General features: G+C 43.8%; 3 protein-coding genes across 3 annotated transcripts; 1 reads left to right on the top strand and 2 right to left on the bottom strand.

The window, feature by feature from the left end:
* The first annotated feature begins 2,045 nt into the window (after positions 1-2,045).
* Positions 2,046-4,817, top strand: LOC308154623 (protein yippee-like 5). Its single transcript, XM_080527790.1, has 3 exons — positions 2,046-2,187; positions 3,062-3,228; positions 3,640-4,817. The coding sequence occupies exons 2-3, from the start codon at positions 3,088-3,090 to the stop codon at positions 3,862-3,864; spliced, it is 366 nt and encodes a 121-aa protein (XP_080383916.1). The 5' UTR covers positions 2,046-2,187; positions 3,062-3,087; the 3' UTR covers positions 3,865-4,817.
* Positions 4,818-5,462: 645 nt separating this feature from the next.
* Positions 5,463-12,828, bottom strand: LOC308152813 (AN1-type zinc finger protein 3-like). Its single transcript, XM_080525882.1, has 7 exons — positions 12,769-12,828; positions 12,282-12,651; positions 9,062-9,102; positions 8,035-8,235; positions 7,404-7,469; positions 7,138-7,314; positions 5,463-6,913 (listed from the first exon to the last, which is right to left on the bottom strand). The coding sequence occupies exons 2-7, from the start codon at positions 12,350-12,352 to the stop codon at positions 6,759-6,761; spliced, it is 711 nt and encodes a 236-aa protein (XP_080382008.1). The 5' UTR covers positions 12,353-12,651; positions 12,769-12,828; the 3' UTR covers positions 5,463-6,758.
* A 2,003-nt stretch (positions 12,829-14,831) lies between these two features.
* Positions 14,832-21,004, bottom strand: LOC308153649 (BTB/POZ domain-containing protein 9-like). The gene is made up of 11 exons (XM_080526842.1): positions 20,952-21,004; positions 20,146-20,358; positions 19,601-19,964; positions 18,801-19,068; positions 18,391-18,610; positions 18,058-18,177; positions 17,630-17,739; positions 17,219-17,408; positions 16,602-16,709; positions 15,450-15,528; positions 14,832-15,355 (listed from the first exon to the last, which is right to left on the bottom strand). Exons 2-11 carry the CDS (start codon positions 20,328-20,330, stop codon positions 15,155-15,157), a joined length of 1,845 nt encoding a protein of 614 aa, XP_080382968.1. The 5' UTR covers positions 20,331-20,358; positions 20,952-21,004; the 3' UTR covers positions 14,832-15,154.
* Positions 21,005-22,536: the final 1,532 nt, after the last annotated feature.

The following is a 22,536-nucleotide window of genomic DNA, read 5'->3' on the forward strand; positions in this document are numbered from 1 at the left end:
TCATACTGTATAAGGAGCATTAAAAAAAATGATTGCATAAACCTCACAATAAGGCTACATAATCTTCTAGTCAGAATGACTTGCTTTCAGCTGGTATTTCAATAAAAGCCCTAACTGTATCTGTCATTTTGTGTCAGAAGGGAGATAATGGATGAAGCTGAGCGATAATCTTTCATGTTTATTAACTACACAACCTTTCATCATAAACATCTTCAAACCGCAAACATACGTCATCAGACTGATTGACATTCAGTCTGAGTCACATGTCCTTGACCTTGTCCTTGATTCCCTACTGCAAGGACAGTTTTATCCAAAGCGACTTACAGATTACAGAGACAGTCTCCCTGGAGTAACTTAGGGCTAAGTGCCTTACTCAAGGGCACACTGGTGTGGTTTCCAGCCTGCCCAACTCACTATCCCAGATGCCACCACTACCCCATCATCAATCAATTGTGGAAACACAGTAGTGTTTACTCATTTCAATTGGAAGCATCTACTAGGTAGGTAATCTGTTTTCAAAATTAAATTAAAGTACACATTTACAAGAGGGAATGGTACACAAACCTCTTTCCTGATGTATTAGGAGGTTTGTGATATGAATGGGTGAACATGATGAAAGTGGTATGGATAGTGATCAGGCTATCATCAAGTAACCTAACGTTCCACATGCAACATCTTGATAATGTATCTTCATTATCAGTTTCTGATTAGAGAGGTGAGGGACTGCCAAATGGGAAGGTGAGGCAAGGGGCAAGGGGTAAGAAAACCTCATTGATCTAAAAAAAAGAGTGTTAAAAAGACATGATACTGTCTCGAAAATAGACCAACCATTGTATTGTACTACGTAATTGAATTACTGCTAATCGACTGGACTGTACAATCAGCAACCAGATCAAGTCAATGACAAATTAAATGTTAATTGTCATGTATCCAATACAATTATAGGATAGGACTTTATTCATCCCATTACCCCCCTCATGTGACATTCTGTTTATTTTGTTGTACAATGTATGTTTGCCACTATGTGCAACCATAGGTTTGCATGTGAGTTGAAGAAATGGTAATAGTTCACTCCAGAATCAAAGTTGGTCAGCCTTATTGAGAAAATGACAAAATAAAATGGGGCCTGTCTTTCTACTCATCTATGACTGGAGCATATGTTCAGATACATTATAATATAAACAAATATGGCATGGGATTTAGACTAGTGTCTTGTCAGCTCTTGGAACACGTTTGGAGTCTGAAAAGCTCTTGACTTGAGTTTTCGGATATTCTCACACATAACTGTGCACTTAACTGTATTGTGTAGCCTATCTTACAGGTGGGTCAATAAAGGGTTAGGGTTAGGGTTAGGTGGGTCAATAAAGCTCACATTATTTCTGCAGTGGTCTGAATTCAGTGAGGTTTGTCCTAATTGCCAATTATCCCCAGTCAGAGTAAAAGTGGTCTGATCAATATTAATATTTAAATATGAAATCTGATAACAACAGAGATTGTCTTTGCACAATAGGCTGTTATCTTCTTACAACATTACATGGCATTGGCTTTTGAGGCACAACGTGCTTTATCTTTCTCTGCATTGCCTGCTTATCTCTAGTTAGTTTTCAGAACACCTTGTGCAGAGAATATGTCGGGTGAATCTGTCTGATATTTACCTGCCTCCAAGGCTACTGATCCAGGATTGCTGGAGCCTCTACCATCACACTTCAATGTGACATGAATTTGCTCAAGCTTGATAATGGGGTTCTTCAGGTTTCAATCTCATATGTTGGAGACATATTAGCTGTCTGGGAACAATAATGTAATTTTTTATGTGAAGAAAAACATTCTAGTGTAACTAGAAGTGTAACTCTATAGCCGACCCTCTCTGTAACAATAGACACAGTATATAACATTTGTTGTAAACATACCTTGGAGTCCTTTGCTGTCCCCTTGTGTTCAAACCTTCCCTACCTTCATGGGGGCGGGGCAAACGCCACCGGACCGGATGTTGATACAGGCTGGAGAACAGAACAGCTGACGTGACAACAACAAAGCAAACGCAACACCAACGGAGTCGACGACGAGAGGACCAGGAAAAAGAGAACAAAAAGTGGATGCTAAAATTGACAAAGAATAGTCATCAGCTTACCAAACTGAGTTGATCAAAAGGCGTGTCAACTGAACTCTAAAATCGACATTTACACGGTGAGAAAAGTTGGAACTCGCGAACTGTCAAGCAAGAATAAGCTCGAGTGTCGATATTTTTTTATCGAAAGAACTCCTAAGCAAGCACACAACTCTCCTAGCACAGTTAAATGGCTACATTGAAAACATAATATAGCCTACGCAGTTCTGTTGTGGATGTGCCCCTTGTGTAACTGCCTGCTCTGACGCAGTCAGAATCTCGACTAAAACTTACTTGTTTCTATGCATCATTATTTACCCCGGGGGTGATTAAGTCAACCTCATAGGCCCATAACAGTTGAGAAACCTATCTAGAGACACTTGTCAGTTCTGTCGTCTAAAAGGTGGCTAGCTACACACCTGTGTTGACACCCTCCCACACTGGTTCATATGGCAGCAATGTTGAATAGACCCTATACACAAGTAACACAACATAGTCATTGTCTAGTTGTAACACAGACAGCTTAATATGGGCTGCTTCTTTCTCATTGAGAGCCTGTGGATTCCTGCTCTCAGCACATCTGCTCAAACATACAGTACCTGCCTCTTGTCCAGGGGACCCCTGCCACGGTCCCAGCCTTGCCTTTCAGGCTTAATGTTCTTCTGGTAAACCACACAGCTGGCGGATGAGCCAATCTACCAATAAAAGTGGATGTGACTGCGAGAGACATGCAGTTAAATTGCTAAAGTTGAAGGATACGCGATCTTAATTCATCACAATCTCTGACTGGGGAATAGGCCTACATCACACTTCTGTGAATATCTAATGTGCTTGTCAGTTTCCCTGTCTTTCACCCAAGCCATTAGATTCCCCCTCCCTGCTCTCCTCTGTTCAAACTGCTGAGCTGTGTATCTGTTAAGTGAGTGCCGAATGGGACTTGTTTCCCCTCTGAAGGTCAGTCTGCTACTTACGGCGGCACGATGGGGCGGATCTTCCTGGACCACATCGGTGGGACCCGCCTGTTCTCCTGCGCCAACTGTGACACCATACTGACCAACCGCTCAGAGCTCATCTCTACGCGCTTCACCGGCGCCACAGGCCGAGCCTTCCTCTTCAACAAGGTAAACCCACTCCACGGTTACTGCACCAACTGGATATATATGTTACGGTACATGTGGGAATACGGTACATGCGGGAAAACTAGGGTTAGGGTTAGGTGCTACGTCGACTTGGTACATGCTGGCATGTCTAACCCTAACCCTACCCGTAGCACCCTAGCACCTAACCCTAACCCTAGTTTTCCCACATGTACCGTAACATATACATAACTGTTCTGCTAGTGATGATACCATACCACAAAATAAACTGTCACATGATGCCATACCACTCTCATACTGCACTGCGTTATTCCCCACTGTTCAAAGGGATACACACAGTATCTTAAAGTGAGTTAAGATACTGGCGGGCACACATCCACAGTTGACTTGTTTGTTAGGTTTTCATGGGCTTTCATGTGTGTTTGCTACCCACAGGTGGTCAATTTGCAATACAGTGAGGTGCAGGACCGAGTTATGCTGACAGGAAGACACATGGTACGAGATGTCAGCTGCAAGAACTGCAACAGCAAGCTGGGCTGGATCTACGAGTTTGCCACAGAGGATAGCCAGCGCTACAAGGAGGGTCGCGTCATCCTAGAGAGGGCGCTAGTGAGAGAGAGCGAGGGCTTTGAGGAGCATGTTCCCTCAGATAACTCCTGAGCCCCCCCCTCCTCTCCCCAAAGTTCTATTACAATCCTCAGTGTCCACTACACTGCTCTCTCCCCATTGGCAAACATCCTCTACATCAGCTTTTCACCAGCAACAGTTGTGTTGAATTGTATTGAGATAGATGAGCACAGCATTTTAGTCAGTCATCCACCAACATGCAAAACAAATGCTCACAGGGTATATGCCATTGGCACATAATTAAAATATGTACATGCCTTGGAATCTGTATCACGTAGATGTCAGACTTTGGCTGTTGGAAAAGTGGGTTTTTGGTGAGGAGTACCTTCTCATCGACCCTGAGCTGTGAGTGGGGGTGCATGGACAGATGCCCATGCCTTATATGTCAGTGTCAGCCCTCTAAGATAAAAATCCTCAGTTGCATGAGAGTGCTTGGGTGGTTCTCCAGAAAAAAACTGCTGGTCAAAACTGTTAAGACGCCAGAATATCTTTAATTTGTTATTTAAGTTTTTACTTAGTTAAGATGATCATCTGATAAGAATAAATACCTAATGGAATATTAGAATGGGAAAAAAAAGCATTATTAAGTGATGTCAACTCAGTAGTTATTGCCTCCCTCATCTTGATCCTCTTGGTATTATGTACAATATGTGTGCTAGTTAAAGTGTGTCTTCCTATGTCCTTTCTGTCAGTGGCCTGGTAACATTTTGGCCCTTGGCCTCTACCCCATAGTGTTAACAGACATGGACTGGATAAGTGTAATACATAGTGATGGTTCCACCATCCCCCCCAATCAGCTGCCAGTGTAGCATCTGACATATTGCTTTCAGGTGTCTCTAGTCTTGTCTATGAGCATTAAAACTCGAGGAATGGCCTATCCAGTTACTATGCTGAGGCTTTTCCACTTTCAATTCCCTATACAGCCATGACCTACAGGACAGACAGGACATATTATCAACCTAACAGAATTGTGAAAATGATGAACACAATGGGCTTTTTTTTTTTTTTTTACTATTGCGGTTGTAAGTTACCTATTGTCATTCCTGATTATGAAATCCTTTCAGTACTGTTTGTCTTTCTTTAAAAACCAAGTTCATCTTCTCTTCTGTTGATTAATAATAATATATAACGTGAATAACCATTACCATTGTATTGACTCTTCTTAACATGGGAGAGGGATTAGATCGTGCAATCTCCACCTCAAACCATTAAACCGTGGGTTGATGTTTACAATGGTGGTGAAGTGAACCAAACTTAGGATATCGGACATGGTGCAACTATTTGACATTAGCTTTATGTCGAATTCTCTGTAAGTTAAGGTTTACACTTCAGATGAACACTAGTTGATGTACTGCTCACAAGTTTCCTTCTTTTCTGGGAGGAAATAATAGGAATAGGACTGTTGCCTAGTAACCTGAACACAAACATGTAGTCTAATTAACGGTAATTTAGTAGAACATCTGTGCGGTGGAGTGATACATATAGTTAAGTCCCAGGGCTGTTATACTGTATATCGGCACTCATGGAATGCCTCGTCCAATCAAATTACTTAGTCGGAACTAACAATTCAATGTCAGTCAGGAACAGCATACACAGACCACACATTGTCTAATCCAGTTTATTCTTCCTCAGCAAAATGTGGAACTTAATCAAATAAAAGGAGAAAATAAAACAATGTTCTTTTTCTTATACATTTAACTAAATATGCAGCTCTATGCTAGTGTGTAAGTAAATCAAAACAATATATGGTTAAATAAATGTGTCTTAAGATACAGAAAGATATTCATTTCTTCCATGTCATTAGCACTCAGAACAAATGTCAAAATATCAAAATTAAATCAGCCACAACATCAGTGTTCTCCTTACCACCTTAAACATCGCTCCCTGACTCCTCCTCACATGAGAAGGGGGCCGGTGAGAGAAAGCAGAGGAGAGAGGGAGTGAACGAGGTGGACATTAGGATCAGCACAGTCGAGTAGTGTGATTAGTGGTAGGAGGAGGAAGAGATATGGAGGAAGATATTAATTTGTACTGAAAGTCCAGGGATTCAGGTTGTGTCGGTGTGTTAAGAGAGGCAGTGGGAGAGAGCAGGATATCACATAACAGAAAGAAGGGCAACAGGAGCACTCATTCAAAAGAGCAGGCAGAGAGGAGTTCTGCTTCTGTGTGACTCTAGTCCATTTGTTCAGTCTCTGATCCAGCTGAGCACAGGCAGGGATGGCTGCAATGTCATACAAGGGTTTGTGCTCCAGTGGTCAAACTGTGTTGACGAGAGTCTCTTAGGAACAAACATGGCCACACAAGAACTGAAGCAGAGGACAATGTCCTTACTCAACACAGACACACACAAATTCAATCCAATGCCATGCAGGAGTCAAACCATTGAGTTGATTGGGTGAGGAGGAGGGGGGGAGAAAAGGAGGCAGGAGATACGGTTGATATCCCACCCTCTAACAACCTGAGGAGTGGTCAAGGGAGAAGGCCATGTTCCATCCCCACATGACCGTGAACTGGACACCTGCTGACGACCAAGGAGCCAGTAAAGAGAGATCGCTCAGTTGTATTAAGTATTGGAGCAGTGAGAGGTCAGGGAGTGAAAAGGGTCATGAAGAACTATGGGTTGTGTGATCAAATGACTGATCCGTCTTTAAAGAGTCCATTCTGAAGACTAGCGAGTTAAGGCTGTGTGAACATGCGATACTGAGTGTGGCTCCACAGATTGCCATGGGGCTTTGCCCAGGACACTTTACAGGAGTGTGTCACCCTCAGATCCAGAATTGTGGGGTAAGTGCAGGCTATTGCAACCATGCTTCCTCCCTTTCACCACCACCCCTCCCCTCCCCACTCTCTCTCTCTCTCTCTCTCTCTCTCTCTCTCTCTCTCTCTCTCTCTCTAAGTGCCTCCTCTCTGTGTGGATGGGTGGGCGCTCAGGAGCACTCTTCTCCAATGCGTTGGCATGAGCGGCCCACCTTGCGGTCCAGCTTCACCATCTTGAGAACGGCCTCTTCGCGCCCCCGACCCAGGTGGTCAAACAGGCAGTCATGCTGCTCAGGTAGACGGTGCAGCATGCAGAATACATAGCCTGGGAGACAAAAGAAATGGGAGGTGGGGGGGAGAAAGTGAGAGAGAGAGCGACAGGGAGAACAAGAGAGAGAGAGGGACAAAAGAAATGGGAGGGGGGAAGAAAGTGAGAGAGAGATAGGGAGAACGACAGAGAGAGAGAATGTCAAAATATTGCAAAATCCGTTGAGAGGACGCATACAATTCAAGGGCAGAGTTTAGACTGTTTCCTGCCATGGTACTGACCGCAGCGGCAGGAGCCCAGTTCTTGCTGTACCAGCTCCAGTTTGGTTTGGCAGCGATAGCAACGCCTGCGTTTTTTCTGCTTGGGCCCTCCGCGAGGCTCTTCGCTCCCTCCTTCCTCTTCCTCCTCCTCCCTCCGTGCCCGTTTCTCTGGTGATGCCTCACTCTCCGACCCTGAAGCTGAGAAGAACCAAGGTTATACAGAGTCCAACATGGGATGTATCGCACAGAAATATAGACACTGTTTAGGAACGAAGAGCAGGTTATACCTGGGTCGCAGGGACGTTTTGTGGGTGTGCAGAGTGTGCCTTGGGCTGTTTCTGTGCACGATACTTCTGCGCGGGGCGGTAAAGAGAGAGAGAAATCTTTAGAGTACGTAAAAGGTAATAACAGTTCAGATTTAGGGTTGAGAAACATCAAATGCAACACAACAATTACTATAACAGGTTTTAACTGACAGTCTTAGTCTCAGAGAAGAAGAAGGTCTTGACAGATGGTCAGTGTGATCATGATGCCCCACAATGATTCCTTATCTGGGCCAGGCTCTGAGTGTTGCCAGCGCCAGTGGAGTGAGCCACAGCACCACTCCTAAGGCAGAAATAGCAGCAGCAGGCTGTCACCATATCAGATCCAGAACTACAGTGGGAGGATTACAGTTTAACCACAGAGCCTTCTGCCAACACAGACGTAAAGTGTACAGTGTGTAATGTGGATATGGAGTAAGTAAAACATACACCCTCTCCTCATTATAGGGCAGAATTTGATAAGCATACAACCAAATGAGTGTTCCCGCTATACGGTTCAGTTCCGGCTTGATGTGTTACAGATCTCAACTATGGTAATAACTCGTTCAGAAACTGGCAGCACCTAAAACAGAGATGGTGGACACCTTCATCTTACCTTCCTGTGTGGTGGGAAATGTAGGGACAGGGTCTTCAGATGAGGGCTGCTCCGAGCTAGTGGGTGGTGGTGATGACAGGGATTGGCTACTATGGCTGCTGCTACTACTGGTCTCGCTACTGAAGACGACCGATTGGCTACTCCCAGTGCTTGAGCTGGGGTTTGGGGCACAGTCCTCATCTGGTGGTTTCTTCTGAATATCTGAGAGAGAGAGATGCAATAGAGGTCTTAGCAGGATTGGTGCAGGGGGAGTCAGCCTTATTACACACACACACACACACACACACACACACACACACACACACACACACACACACACACACACACACACACACACCTTAAACAGATGGGCTGGCCTGTGTGGAGGCTAACACCTCAGAATGACACTTCCACAATGACCTCCTTGTAGCATGTCTGTCTACTCCATCCACTTCCCCCACACTGAGGACACAATGAGCTCATAAAGCAGCAGTTGGGCCATTTCCTAATCCTCCACAGAACCCACTTCTGCTCACTCTCTGTGCTCTTGTGTATTGAATCTATTCTAAGCAACGCTGCTGTCTGTGAAGCTAGTCTCGGAGCTCTCTTTGCCTTTCTCACTGGTTTCCATGGACACCAACAGTGTTCAAGCTCATACTTTTTAAATTCTCCCAAAAAGACTACAGAAGCCAGTCACAACACTTCAGTCAGAATCTCAATTTCAACTCTAATATACCACCAAAGCAACCACCAGAGCCAAATCTCACTATACAGAAATGCATGAAATACATGGCCAAAAAACAAATCTCTACAAGCGTATCATTTTTTTTGCAGAAACATAAGAGCAAGAAATATTCATGAATGTAGATCTAATCAGTAAGACAAATGCATTTCTGTGCAATAGAGACATCACATGGCAGGCCATCTGTACTGTAGTACACCACTCCCACATGGTGTCTCAGGTACACACAGATCTATCAAACAACAGACATCCATTGTCCACACATACAGGAGTTTAATGGGTTGGCTGCAAGATGACTCGACTTACCAGCAAAACATTTAGAGCAGAGGTTCATGGTTTTACTTGACCTGGGGAGCAAAAGAGAGAATTAGTCAAGACAGTGACAGAGGAAAAAACGGCCATAATTGCAAATAAATAGGACCTTGGCTTTTGTGCCCACTGCCCACCAAAACAAAGTTCACCCAATGCTATCAAGCATTCCTAATTTTCTAAAATGGGCCAATTTGACTGCTTTTCAACTCCTCTCTGGAGGTTCCGTCCTGACCCTTTTTTTTTTTTGCTGTATATCTATGGTCAGACCTATGAGGTTGCCAAGGCTACAGAGAGTGGGTGAAAACAAGCGGATGGCCGGATGACAGAAAGTCATGGCAGAGAGGGGTGAAAACAAACAAAAGGCTGGGGGAGGGGGGTGCAAACAGTTGGAAGAAGGAACATAAGGGAGCACTAAAGTAGATATTTTACTGCAAGAAATGAGTAACAGGCAGTCAGGCACACACATTGTAGCCTTTTGATCTTATCGCTCACTGGCCAACAAGGTAATCGGGGGAGGCTAAGCAAATGTGCTGTAGCCAATCCAACAGCTTTGACTTCTAGGACAACCACCTCTTTCTCAAACAACAGTGGAGTGTTTTGCAATATCTGAGGGTTCGGCCTACTTAAAGAAGTTAATGTAAATGGATGAAAAAAATAAAAAGAGGTCATTTGTGGACTGTATTGCTTACATTTATGAAGGCTATACAGCAAGTATACATTACTATCATTAGCCTACTGTCTGATTTAGAGAGCAAAACAGAGCTGTGGGTCTCTCACCATTCAAATTAACTTTATCCTATCACTTGTGATAACAAGACATACATGTCAGAGAACATCAATCCCTTCCCCACATGCAAACAACCACAACTATTCCATAGCCAGAAAGACCTGCTCAACCCCCAACTCCACAACCCTCCCCCATAAATCTCCTCCCACCACACATGCACATTTTCTCTGACTTTCCTTTGAATCCTCCTCTCAATGGCATCATGTTTCCAGAGTTGTTCTCATTCTGGACCTCTCTTGGACATTCACTTTAATAGTGGGGTATAATGCACAACGCTGGGACGTCTGTTCAGCTGTGAGCCCTGTCAATACGGGAGAGGCTGGAACTCCATTGGGTATTCAGGCCATTGTGCCCGCAGGAGGGAATGTGACCAATGCAGTGTTCCAATTGACCTGGGATATATTTTAGTCACACAACCATGACCTTACAGCAGTTGGGACCCATTTTCTATATGGCATTAATTACACCTATCCAGAAACAGCGGCTGTGTTCGAAATTGCATACTACTCATACTAGATATGACGTAGATTTGAGTATGCGAGAGCGTTCAGTACAGTATGCGAAATTTGAGTATACGAGAAATCTAGTATGTATACTAGATTTTGCAGAATATTTGAGTATGCCATGACTGGACACTACTGGGGTACTAAATCCCCCAAATGCATTGCGCGTCTCTTCAGTCTCGTCAAACTGCTTCATACAAACTCGTCATACAGCTGTTGTTTACAGTCTGAGAGCACGTCTCTTCAGGCTCGTGAAACTGCAATGGCGGACTGTGGGACAGGTTTGTTATGAATTGGACGGTCTAGTAGCCCACTATGACGCGGTCCTCTCCATCAGCCTGGACACTCTCGCCCCTCTCAAAACCTGGACTGTCTCCTTCTCCCGCCCTGCCCCCTGGTTCACCAGCGAACTTCGTTCCATGAAGGCCGCTGGACGCTGGCTGGAGAGGCTTCACAAAAGGACTGGCCTCACCGTCAATCTTCTGGCCTATGAAGACCATGTGAAGTCCTACCGTGAAGCCCTCTCCCAGGCCAAGGTGCAGTACTATTCTACTCTCATCATCGGCTCCTCAACCGCCTCCTCCGCCCCCCTGACATCTCCCAACCTGCAGGTGCCTCTAACCTCTGCTCTGAGTTCCTGGACTTTTTTCAGAGTAAAGTGGACTCCATCAGCAGCTCCTGGCACCTGACCCTCCCCCCCACACTCAGTTCAGCCTCATGGTGCTGCCCCATGGATGCATTTTGGGAATATATGGTTAATTTCTTGCCTGAAAACATATTACAACTTCATAAAATGACATGTTAACACTTTTAGAGCTACAATTACAGCTTTTACCCAATGGAGGCTTAACATGGTCGATTTAAAATGATCCCTGCTCCAGGACCGGCTGGTGCGAAATGCATTCTGGGAAGAATGCAGTATGCATACGGTCGGCTGATATTGGCATACTTATTATGAATTTAGTATCATGCAGTATGCAGCATATACTCATTGAGTATCCTAGTATGCAGTATGCAGCATATACTCATTGAGTATCCTAGTATGCAGTATGCTAGTATGCCATTTCGAACACAGCCAGCTAGCTTTAACACACATGGAAGGGCTACCGGAAGCAGACAGTTGAGGCTTGAGACGCCTTAAACCAGGTGCTCATTAAACCAGGTGCGCAGTGACTATAAACATACTGCCTATATTGTGTCAATCACCCGACACTAACAAGTATGAAAGTACATTCTCTGGTTTGCTCACAAGCAACACACCCCAAGATCGTATTTTGAGGACATAATATAGCTTGTCCTAGCAGGAAGAACAGTTCAAATAAAAAAAATTCCAAGTCTATCGATCCACAACTAATCCCTTTCGTAATATTGATCCCGATCTTACAGGAAGAATAAAGATATCTCGTGATTTTTGGGGGCAAAAACAAGAAGCATTTCCTGTATGTAAATCACAACATACATGATTTGCGAAAGAAAAGAAAGGCAGTGTGAATCTGTAAATGCAACAACTTGATGATACACAATAACTGATATCGTTGAAATGACAGTTAAGTGTCAGTTTGATACAAAGTATCCAATATAGTTCCATATACTGTCTGGAAACCTGGAGCGATGATATCAGATTCTATCCTGAATATGACATCTGTCATCCCCAGAACTGCAGCCGTATAGCCTACTGCCGAATTCTGTCTTTATATAACAACATTTGACGCTTGATTGACACGATGACATTCACGAATTCAGGTTTTAGAAGAATAAATATCAAAGTCCCTCGTCCCTCAAGTATGACCGTTTTCTAGCATATACTTATTCCCAACCCCCACTCGGCCTGCACAACAAAACAACAATGGATTCATGCTACATTTAATTCCTATCTATATCCTCACAAGAAGTCCTTGACAAAAGAAAGTGTGCCATGACTTACCCCCAAAATCCACAGGGACATCGAGCAGGTAAACTGGGAGGTTTGCTGCGTTCACTACCAGTGTCCCCCATGACTTCAATACAATGATAACGGGTACGCGAGGCTGGGGATGAGACCGGGCCTTGTCGTTAAAGGATCTTCAGTCAACTCAAAGTTTAAAATATCCGCTTCTATAAATAGTCCTCGGTCATCTGAACATAGAGCTTAGATTAGCTTTGCCGACACGAGCGGCCACAAGGATCCGGACCCCTAAACAACTCCGTTCGGTTCTGATTGATCATCCAAAGTGTCCTCACGGGACTCGGAGCCGTCAGCTGGAGCTCTCGCTGCGACTAAAGCCAGATAGGTGTCGAACTGCGCTTTGTCCAACCTGTAACATAAAAGATCAACGACAATAGGACATCATCTCACCCACAAATAATTGTCATAATGACACTATTGTTAATTCGACACGGTAAAATGTTAGCTCTCTTTATCTTTCACTCACAGGCACTGCTGCGTCCCTCAATTTGATATGGGACCACACAATGTATCTCGCCTGTGGGGCTCCAGGCGTTAGGCAAGCAGGTCAGGAAGCTGCGCGCTGAGCCTCTTAGAACTAACATTGTAATAGTACCTGAGAGATGTCTTCAAAATATGGGTTATTTATTTAAAACAATTCTACCGACAGTTCTTTCGATTCGTGAGACAACAGTTTAGGCCACAGAGCAGAGAATTAATTTGGGTTAACCTCCATGCTTGGGTTAGAGCAAACCAAAACATGGATTGTCAGGCAGAAGGACCACTATGTGGATGCCAGGAGTTGGTCTCTGTTAGTAATTAATATCACTTTTAAAAATAAATGTTTCAGTACTTGGAAACTAGTGTTGTGGTAACCACCTCCCTTGACACCTCCCACATCAGAGACATCCGAAAATGTACTTTGAAAATATAATTTAAAAACATGACACACAAGCTGTAAGTCTATTGCCCCACATTTTTAATAGCTTACTTGCAGGCCAGTAAGGTATAAAGGATGAACAAGGATGCATTCAAAACCAGCCAATCAGCAATGTTAAAAACATTTGGTCTTGAAAGTGTTGCTGATGATGTACTGCTGGAGTTGCAACATGACACATCGTGTCTTCTGTTAAATGCCATGCAACCCCACTGCCTACATAATGAACATGTCAAACCCCTTTGTAATTTGCCATCAGCAGAGACCATCCTGAACAAGCCCTTTGATACTCACCTTTTGAAGTGCAAACACCCTGACTTGACTTACTGAGTAAATTACCATTATTAGTGACTGAGACTTGTTCAAACCTTTATGTTGAATATCAAAGAACCAACAGTTACAAAGATACCTATTTTGAAAGTCAATGTCACTCAATGGTAATGGCAGTGATATAGGAAACAGATAAAGGTAACCAGTTGTGATTACTACCAGAACAGTAATGACAATGATTACCACCACACTACAGAAACACAACAAACAAATGCATTCAAAAATGATTCAGGAAAGGAAATAGAAAAGAGCAAGATTAAGGTCGTTCTCTGCTTAATGTTATCTACATCAACGTTCAGCCCTCATTCTGTTTCATGCTGAATTAGATAAGTGACTGGTATCTCAAGGTTCGATCAATCAAATAGGAAAGCTTTTAAAACAGCAAGAGATTAATGGAAATAAACTAAGGGATACAGCACAGAGGATGAGACAATAGGAAAGTAGTGAGAGCTTAAGTATTCAAAAACAACCCTGAAACAACAAATCAGATCACACATACTGAGCAGTAAGCAGAAAGCAGCAATTGATAATGAAGTAACGAAACCAACATTCTCAAAGGCAAGACAAGCCTGTAAGATTGCAATATCTGGAAATAACATGACAAAATCATGAAATCATGAAAGAATTCATACACAGACACGACGAGACATTTCCTAGGAATACAGTTTTCCTGTGCTTCTAGACTTTATCGTAGCTACACGTTTCTTACAGTTAATATGGGGAAAATAAAGTGCCAAATATCAGCTGCTCGTAGTTAAGACTCTCCAAATATACCATAAATATTCTGAAGTGTTTTCAATTCCAGTGCATAATTTGGTCCATTCCACCCACCACTCTTATTTTCACAAAGTGCTAATCATTTTCCAAACAATTTCAACAAAGACATTCAAGTGCTCAGCCATAGCAAATCAATACCTTACATTTTGTCTTTCAGCCCAATGTTTGCTTTAGGAGTGAGTTAAGAAAAGTTGGCAAATAAAAGGCTTTAACAGAAGAACATGGCTATTCTAAGTGCAAATAAACAACTGTATGCCATAGTAGGAATAAAATAAAGTAAATAAATAAATAAAATAAAAACCTACAAAGAGAAATAGTAACATTTTTAAAAACATGTTCCAATTTTCACAGGGATTGTTCACGTTCGAACTCTGAAGAAAACAAACAATACGTTATTGCCGACGTCATTGCTACAATTCACAGGGTAATCTTTGGACGAGCAGTACTGATTGCACCTCCACTGGCTGGATAGCACCTGGGCCCATCTAGGCTTTGAGGAGTGCCAATTGAGTAGCCTTACACTGCCAGCAAACATGGGCTGGTATCTTCACAGAAAATGTATGGACCAATTTACTCGTCCTCGTTTTTTTTCCTTCATGTTATCATTCAGACCAGCTAGAGCCCTACAAAGCTGAAATGAATGTAAGATTCTCTGTTAATATGTTCATCATTGCAATACAGGACTATCTTTGTTATAAAATGTTTAATCAATTGCGTAGCAGCATTTTGCAGTGCGTCCTGGGTGACAATGTCTGCGCAAAATGGTGTCTTGGGTTTTCCTTTTCTCTCTCACCACCGTCAGACTGTCCTAGAGATGGGAGTGTTCCTCTCAATGATGGGGTTGTGAGGAAGAGGAGGGTGAGGAAGGCTGAGAGGACTGGGAGGGGAGCAGGCTGTGGGTGCGAGAGGGGCGAGGTGGTCTAGGTTGTTGAGAAGTGGAGCTAGACTCAGGAGATTCCTGTCTAGGACTGCCCTCTTTCACCTCTGTGTCCAACTGGGCTGGACACTCAAAGTGGACACAGTGGAACACCTAGAAGGAAAGAGGGGGAAAAAATGGGTGAGGAGAGAATAGAAATACAATAGTGTAAATGACAGATTCAATGACCAATGTGCAATCCTCTGACCTCATTTGCAGTGTTGTGAGTTCCCACGATACGGATAAAGGAGGCAGGCTGCATGTCAAATTTGAGTGTCTGCCAAGACCTGCAGGGAAAGACAAGACAAGAGAATTATAGCTACAGTATTGAGGAGAAATAGAAGGGCAGGTTGGGGTGCATAGCTTGCATAGCCAATTTACGTTGTTCTCATAGCTCCTTTAGAGGTCTGGAGAATTTTAGATTAACCGATCTGGCTTGGATTGGATTGAACTGGACGGGAGAATGTGGGAGAATGTGCTCGCAATTTCATTGGATGTAACATTCTAAAGGGCTCTGCACACAGCGTGCGATTTCTGTTGCGCATCAACGTTCCATTTTGAAGTTTGAATGGAAGTCTATGAGAACATCGCATTTACCCACACACGGCCCCGATTTTAATCGCACGGCGAACATTCGATTCCATTCATTTTGAATGGGACAAAGCACACGGCGTGCGAGTTTTGTCGCACTGCTTTGTCCCATTCAAAATGAATGGAATCGAATGTTCGCCGTGCGATTAAAATCGGGGCCGTGTGTGGGTAAATGCGATGTTCTCATAGACTTCCATTCAAACTTCAAAATGGAACGTTGACGCGCAACAGAAATCGCACGCTGTGTGCAGAGCCCTTAAGAACCCTCCTCCCATATGTCTGTAGAATGGTTGCTTGATGCTATGCGCGTCGCGAGGGGTCACTCAATTCAAATAGGTTTTCACTAGGGCTGACTGTGTTTAGTCGGCTATTTGGTAGTTTTGCTCTTGTGCGACAAATTCATTTTAAGACATAAGGCTGGTAAATTATATATTGCGTTAGAAAAATGGTGCAACACTATTAAAAAAAAATATTATTCTATAACAAATGTAATGTTTTCAGAATGCTATGGTTCATTATGCCACATCTGCCCTCTCAATGTTGCTTGCTACTCATGCTCATGCTCATTTTCAAATCACTAGGACCCTTAAACATAAATATTTAGAGTTTCAGAACTAGGAAAGCCTGGTGTCAATGAGGTTAGGGTATATCTATGTTATAGGGATCAAGCAGATCGTGCATAGAACTAATGGCATTGTGTGACATTTGTGGATAGGCCAATTATGATGAATTAAAAGAATCTGGTAGGGGGACAGACATGGAACCTTACCGACATGCCACCTTCGTGCGGTCCACTACCATAGTCCACTGCTGCTGATTGCTGGAGAGCTCAATGTAGTAACTGTAGGAACGCTCATCGCAGTCCCAAAGGAGTAGTCTATCCAGATAAAAGCAGTTACAAACAGACATATCATGTTAGCTGAGCTGAAACACAGTATTCAATATACAAATAACCATGTGCACACACACACACACCCCCATCCACAAGACAAACACACACACCCACACACAGGGTTCCTACAAGTTTCAAGGTACCTTTTAAGACCTTTTTTAGACCTCTTTGAATAGAATTTTAGACCTATTCGCGACACCATATGATAGCTTTTTGTCATCCTGCCGTAGCTTCGTTCGCCAATAATTTCTCCCGGGGGCAGCGAATTGGCATTTATTTGGTTCCAGCTTGATTAATTTCCACGTAAATAGATGTGGTCGGACTGATTTCCTTGCAGGACAAGCTAATCTAATTTTTTTGACCTAGCACCTCATTTTTTAGACCTAATAACTGACACGTGATACCATTTTAGGCCTTGTGAATTGGATTGCTGGATTTTAGACTTTAAGGACTAGATTTTAGACTTTTAGACCAGCGCGGACACACACACACACCTTAAGGAGCCTATGGTGTAGGGCTGTGCCAGCTGGATGACGATGGCCCCAGAGCCCAGCTGGTGACAGGTGTAGCCGGAGTCCCAGTCGTAGTTCTGGGTGTCCCCATTGAGCAGAGCATCTCTGCTACGACTCACACCCTCAATGACACTGGAACAGGCTGCTATGGTAGCCACATTCTCCTTGGGCACTGCAGATGTGGAAGAAGGGAGGGAAGAAAAGAGGCAAAAGAGTGATGGAGAGAGAGAGAGGATGAGTGGAGTGGGAACTTCACATTGAAGGGATCCATGTGGTATGCCATCATCTATGTTCTGTCTGTAATGCATTGAAGGTCTATACACAATGCTGCAAAATCCCCCAAGAATGACAATAAAGTAATTATCTAAATTGTTGACCCTACTCATGCCTTACCAAGAAGACCCTTTTCAAGGGTGAAGGAGCGGTTTGTGAACATGCACTCGAAAGCCACTAGGTGGAAGACCTTGTTGACAGTATTGTGTGTCCCCACAATGCGCACATACCTGGAATACACACACAACAGTGTTAATTTTGGCAGGCTTTTTAGTCACTTAGTCTTTGGTGTTTAGATGAAGATGCACACCAGTTCTAGTCACACCAAGTCACCTCCATTTTTCTTAGTTCCAGTCCAGTTCCAGCTGACTTGGTGTGACTAGAACTGGCGTGCATCTTCATCTAAACACCAAAGACTAAGTGACTAAAAAGCCTGCCAAAATTAACACTGACACACAATCACATCCACTGCTGTAGAACGAAAAAAAATCGAATTGGGCCAATGAAACCAGCCCAAATCATTGAAACTAAATAATGAGACATTTTACCTGCACACACGTGACGGAAAGTAAAGGTTCTGCCAGGAACGACACAGGTACTTGGAATGATCCACTACACGCACCCAATCAAGCTCATCCATGGACACTTCAAGGTAATACGAATAAGACCTGAAAACAGAAGAGAAGGATGTTTATGGCATTGACCATTCAATTACAATTTAAAGGGAGATGCTGCTGAGAACACCTCTTGTTTGCTGCCAAAAATAAATCCTGCTGTGACAGTCAGGTGAATTCAACAGCAGCCATTTACATGAAACAAATGACAACAATGCTGCATAATTAAGCTCTCATCTAAAGAGAGAGAGAGAACCGTTCTCTCACCGGCTGTCCCTGTCCCACAACAGAAGGCGGATGTGGTTGATGATGGAGGGCTGGCCCAGTTTGACCTGGATGCCAGCTCGCCCGTCCTCCTCAATGGGGTGTCTGGAGAAGCCGTGGTCTAAGTCGTAATTCCGCGTGTCTCCGTCCAACAATGCAGACTTCAGTTCTCCCTTCACCACTTGGGCCCCGTACTTCATGGTGGCAATGTTCTCCTCCGGGACTGAAACACATTATGCATTGCATATCACGCACAAAGCAAGCCAGACACACCACAGAAACATATAGCCCAAATGTCATCCTTACTCATTCACATTGACTAATAAAGCCATCATGAGGGTGTTGGGGATTAGAACAGGTCATGAACGTGCTGCTTCTGTAGGTCAGAGTCATGTGACCCACATGAGACTCACTGAGCATGCCACGGTAGTTGAGGTCCATGTCACGGCTCTCAGAGCGGGTCTTGATGGCGTCTAGCAGGTCGTCTGGGCTGAGCAGTCCTGAGGGACGCACCACGTTCAGCATTTCAGTCAGGCTCATGAGTGGCAGGCGTACTGCTGCCATCACTTCCTGTGTAGCTGTCCCCTCCCCGTTTTGTCGACTCCAGCGGCACAGTGCCAGGAAGATCTCCTTTTCTCTTGCTGCAAACGAGTCTCTCTGTATCATGGACAGAAGGGCAGTCTACCGAGAGAGAGGGTACAGGGAAGAAGAGAATAAACAATGAAGACACTACTCTTCTTCAATTTAATTCAGTCCTCCTTTGTCAGGGTTCCTACAAGTTTGAACAAGTCAAATTCAAGACCTTTTTAGACCTTTTTTTAGACCTCTTTGAATATAATTTTTGACCTATTCGCGACACCATATGATAGCTTTTTGTCATCCTTGAGGTGATGAAATTAGGGATTTCACTGCCATACAGACAAACAAGGAAGCGAATTGGCATTTTTTTGGTTCCAGCATGATTAATTTCCGTGTAAATAGATGTGGTCGGACTGATTTCCTTGCAGGATCTAATTTTTAAGACCTAGCACCTAATGTTTTGACCGAATAACAGACATTTGAGACATTTTTAGGCCTTAAAATTTGGTTTGCTGGATTTTTGACTTAAAGGCTTTATAAGACCTGCGCGGGAACCCTGGAATAAACAATGAAGACACTACTCTTCTTCAACTGAATTCAGTCCTCCTTTCTATGACGCCTCTCTCCCGCTTACCTTGGACAGTGTCAGGAAGCCGTCAGAGGCCAGGACGTCTGGTGCATGCCGGTCCATATAGGAGCAGCAGGCTGCACTCAGCGTGCTCAGAGAGTACAGGCTGGCCACGTCAAAGACCAGGCACACGTTGTGAGTGTGCAGGATAGTGCGCAGGAACTCAGAGGTGGAGTCCTCTAGTGGCTGGAGGCCGTAGCGATGTGCCAGACCCAGGAAGTCCAGCAGCACCTCTTCACGGGCTGAGCTGAGGCTGGCCCTGCCAGTGTAGAGGTAGTGGAGCAGCATGGAGAAGGCTTCTGCCCGTGTCTCCTCCAGGCACACCTCCGTCTGTGGCTGAGACTCCTTCATTCCACCATACAGCAGAGCTCTGTAGAATACATGGGGAACAAGTGGGAGAAGCTGTCAGACAAGAGGTGTCAAGTTTCGGTCCACCTTCAGACCCTGTTCCAAAGCTTATTGTCTATGTGAAAGGCAGGCAGTCAGTTCAAATTGAATTGCAAGGAGGCTGCCTGTCAAATCAAACAAAAAAAGAGATACTAACAGAATACCTGAAGTAATGACACCGTGCTGCCAGGATGACCCTATGCGCTGGATAGCGTTTCTCCTCCACAATGAAGGTGACATCACTGTATTCTTCACCTGGAACCAAAGCCCCCAGCTGCTCTGACAGCAGGTGGATGTGGTCGATCTCTGACACGGAGGCCAGTGGACGCAAGGGGTGACTGTTACTCATTATGGAGGGAGGGGCGCCACGATCACATCTGACAGGAAAGGAACAGAGACCGATTAACAGGCTAGTTAATCGTGGGGGTCCAAATTGTGTGTAAATAGTTAGCATCATCAACTTGACAGGTAGAAGGCTCGCTGCATGATAAGTTAACATCACACACTACTTTTGCATGACATTGCTTGTACACGGGACCATGACAGTCAACCCGAATCAACTTTGACAGCGAGCTAGCCTGACAACTAACCAACGAAAAATGTATGTCTTAAAACAGGCGATGTATGTCACAAGTTAACCAAGTAGGCTAATTTATTGAACCATTGTGTCACCGTTAATGTATACAACGTGGGAAGGCGTGTCATGCCACATAGCTACACGGCCCGTCTCATATGGGATTACAAGACACCTATATTACATAATAATAATCAATCAAGCATGTAAGCACAATGTGCCCAGTTGTATATTGGAGAAGTGCATAGGGGTGCGAATTGATCGTAGAACGTTGTCGTGCGACGTCGCATCGCATTGGCCTTTATCCCAATAGCACAATAAGCGTATCCCCTTTCCTCCCTTTTCTTTGATGACTTCTCTTCTTGACCGCGATGTCCCTTTCCCCCCAATCCTTACCCCCAACATCTGTCAGGCTCGGCGAAAACACTTGCTGTCAAATTCCACTGGACCTCAATAGTTCCGCCATCACATAACAACACAAGCAAGCTAGGAACATAAGGTCACAACCTGGATGTTGTTGGTTAGGGAAGCGCAATAGAGGAAAAAACAGCGCCCCCTCGTGTATAGAATAATACATAGCAGTTAGGGCCAGGGCGACACAAGACAGGTTTCCATTGACCCAATATTTGATTAGTCTATGTGTAAGCAATATAGCCAAGACGCAGTTATTGTAATGTACATGAGTGAAACTACCTGCACATATTAGTAGGTATGTCATGAGTCATGAAATGGGGAGTTGGCAACACTGAAATAGTAAGCTATATGCCTATATGTCTGTAATGGAAGTGGCCACGTTTGAGTATACATTTACATTTAACATGACATTTTTGGCATTTAGCAGACGCCTTATTCCAAAGCGACTTACAATCAATACATTTGACTAAGCAAGTGAATCATCAATCCACCAGTCGTAGCAGGAAGAGTAATCCAGCTCCGGCCCGGGGCCATTGGCAGTCTCTGTGATAGAAGGAAAAACCTTCTTCTATCACCTTCTTCTAAACCTAGACATTTTTTGTATTTTATATAGACACTGGAAAAACAGTACAAGGAGGGCAATAGAAGTTTTAGGGGACACAGTAAAGGGGAAAAGCGGGCGTCTTCAGGAGACGCAGTTTTCCGCACATTTCAATAGATACTAGATGAATGAAAGATACACACAAATTGGGTGAGGATGATCCACATCTCTGTTTATTGTAAATAAAATGTAAACCATTTAACACAGTGCTGATTTGAGTGACCCTGAACACTTTTTTTTTTTTGAGTGACTCACTGAACACTTTATTAGGAACACCTGTACACCTGTCAACAGTGCAAGCTGGTGGACGGGGTGTAATGGTGTGGGGGAATGTTTTCTTGGCACACTTTAGGCCCGTTAATACCAACCAATCTTCACTTGAATGCCACAGCCTATTTGAGTATTGTTGCTGGCCATGTGCATCCCTTCATGGCCACAATGTACCTGTCTTCTAATGGCTACTTCTAGCATGATAATGAACCATGTCACAAAGCAAAAGTGGTCTCAAACTGGTTTCATGAACATGACAATAAGTTCAGTGTTCTTCAGTGAACTTCCCAAACACCAGATCTGAATCCAACAGAACACCTTTGGGATGTGGTAGAACGAGATTCACAGCTTGAAAGTGCACCTGAACAACCTGCAGGGATTGTGTGATGCAATCATGTCATCATGGACCAGAATATTAAAGGAATGTTTCCAACATATTATGGAATCAATGCCACAAAGAATGGGGCTGTTTTTAGAGCAAAGGGAGGCCCTACCCAGTATTAGTATAGTGTTCCTAATAAAGTGGTCAGTGAGTGTATATTCAAGTAGTCTGTCTTCTTCATTTTAAGTTTGTCTCACTCTCATCAATTGTTTGCGATGTCCATAGTACTATAAAGGGAATCTGCCTGCTTGTAAACAGATACTGCATTTGAATCCTGACTTTTTCAGATTCCTTTCATATCCTCTCAACATATT

Source organism: Nansenia antarctica (genome assembly GCF_963989245.1).
Source record: "Nansenia antarctica genome assembly, chromosome: 3".
In the NCBI taxonomy this organism is placed as follows: domain Eukaryota; kingdom Metazoa; phylum Chordata; class Actinopteri; order Argentiniformes; family Microstomatidae; genus Nansenia; species Nansenia antarctica.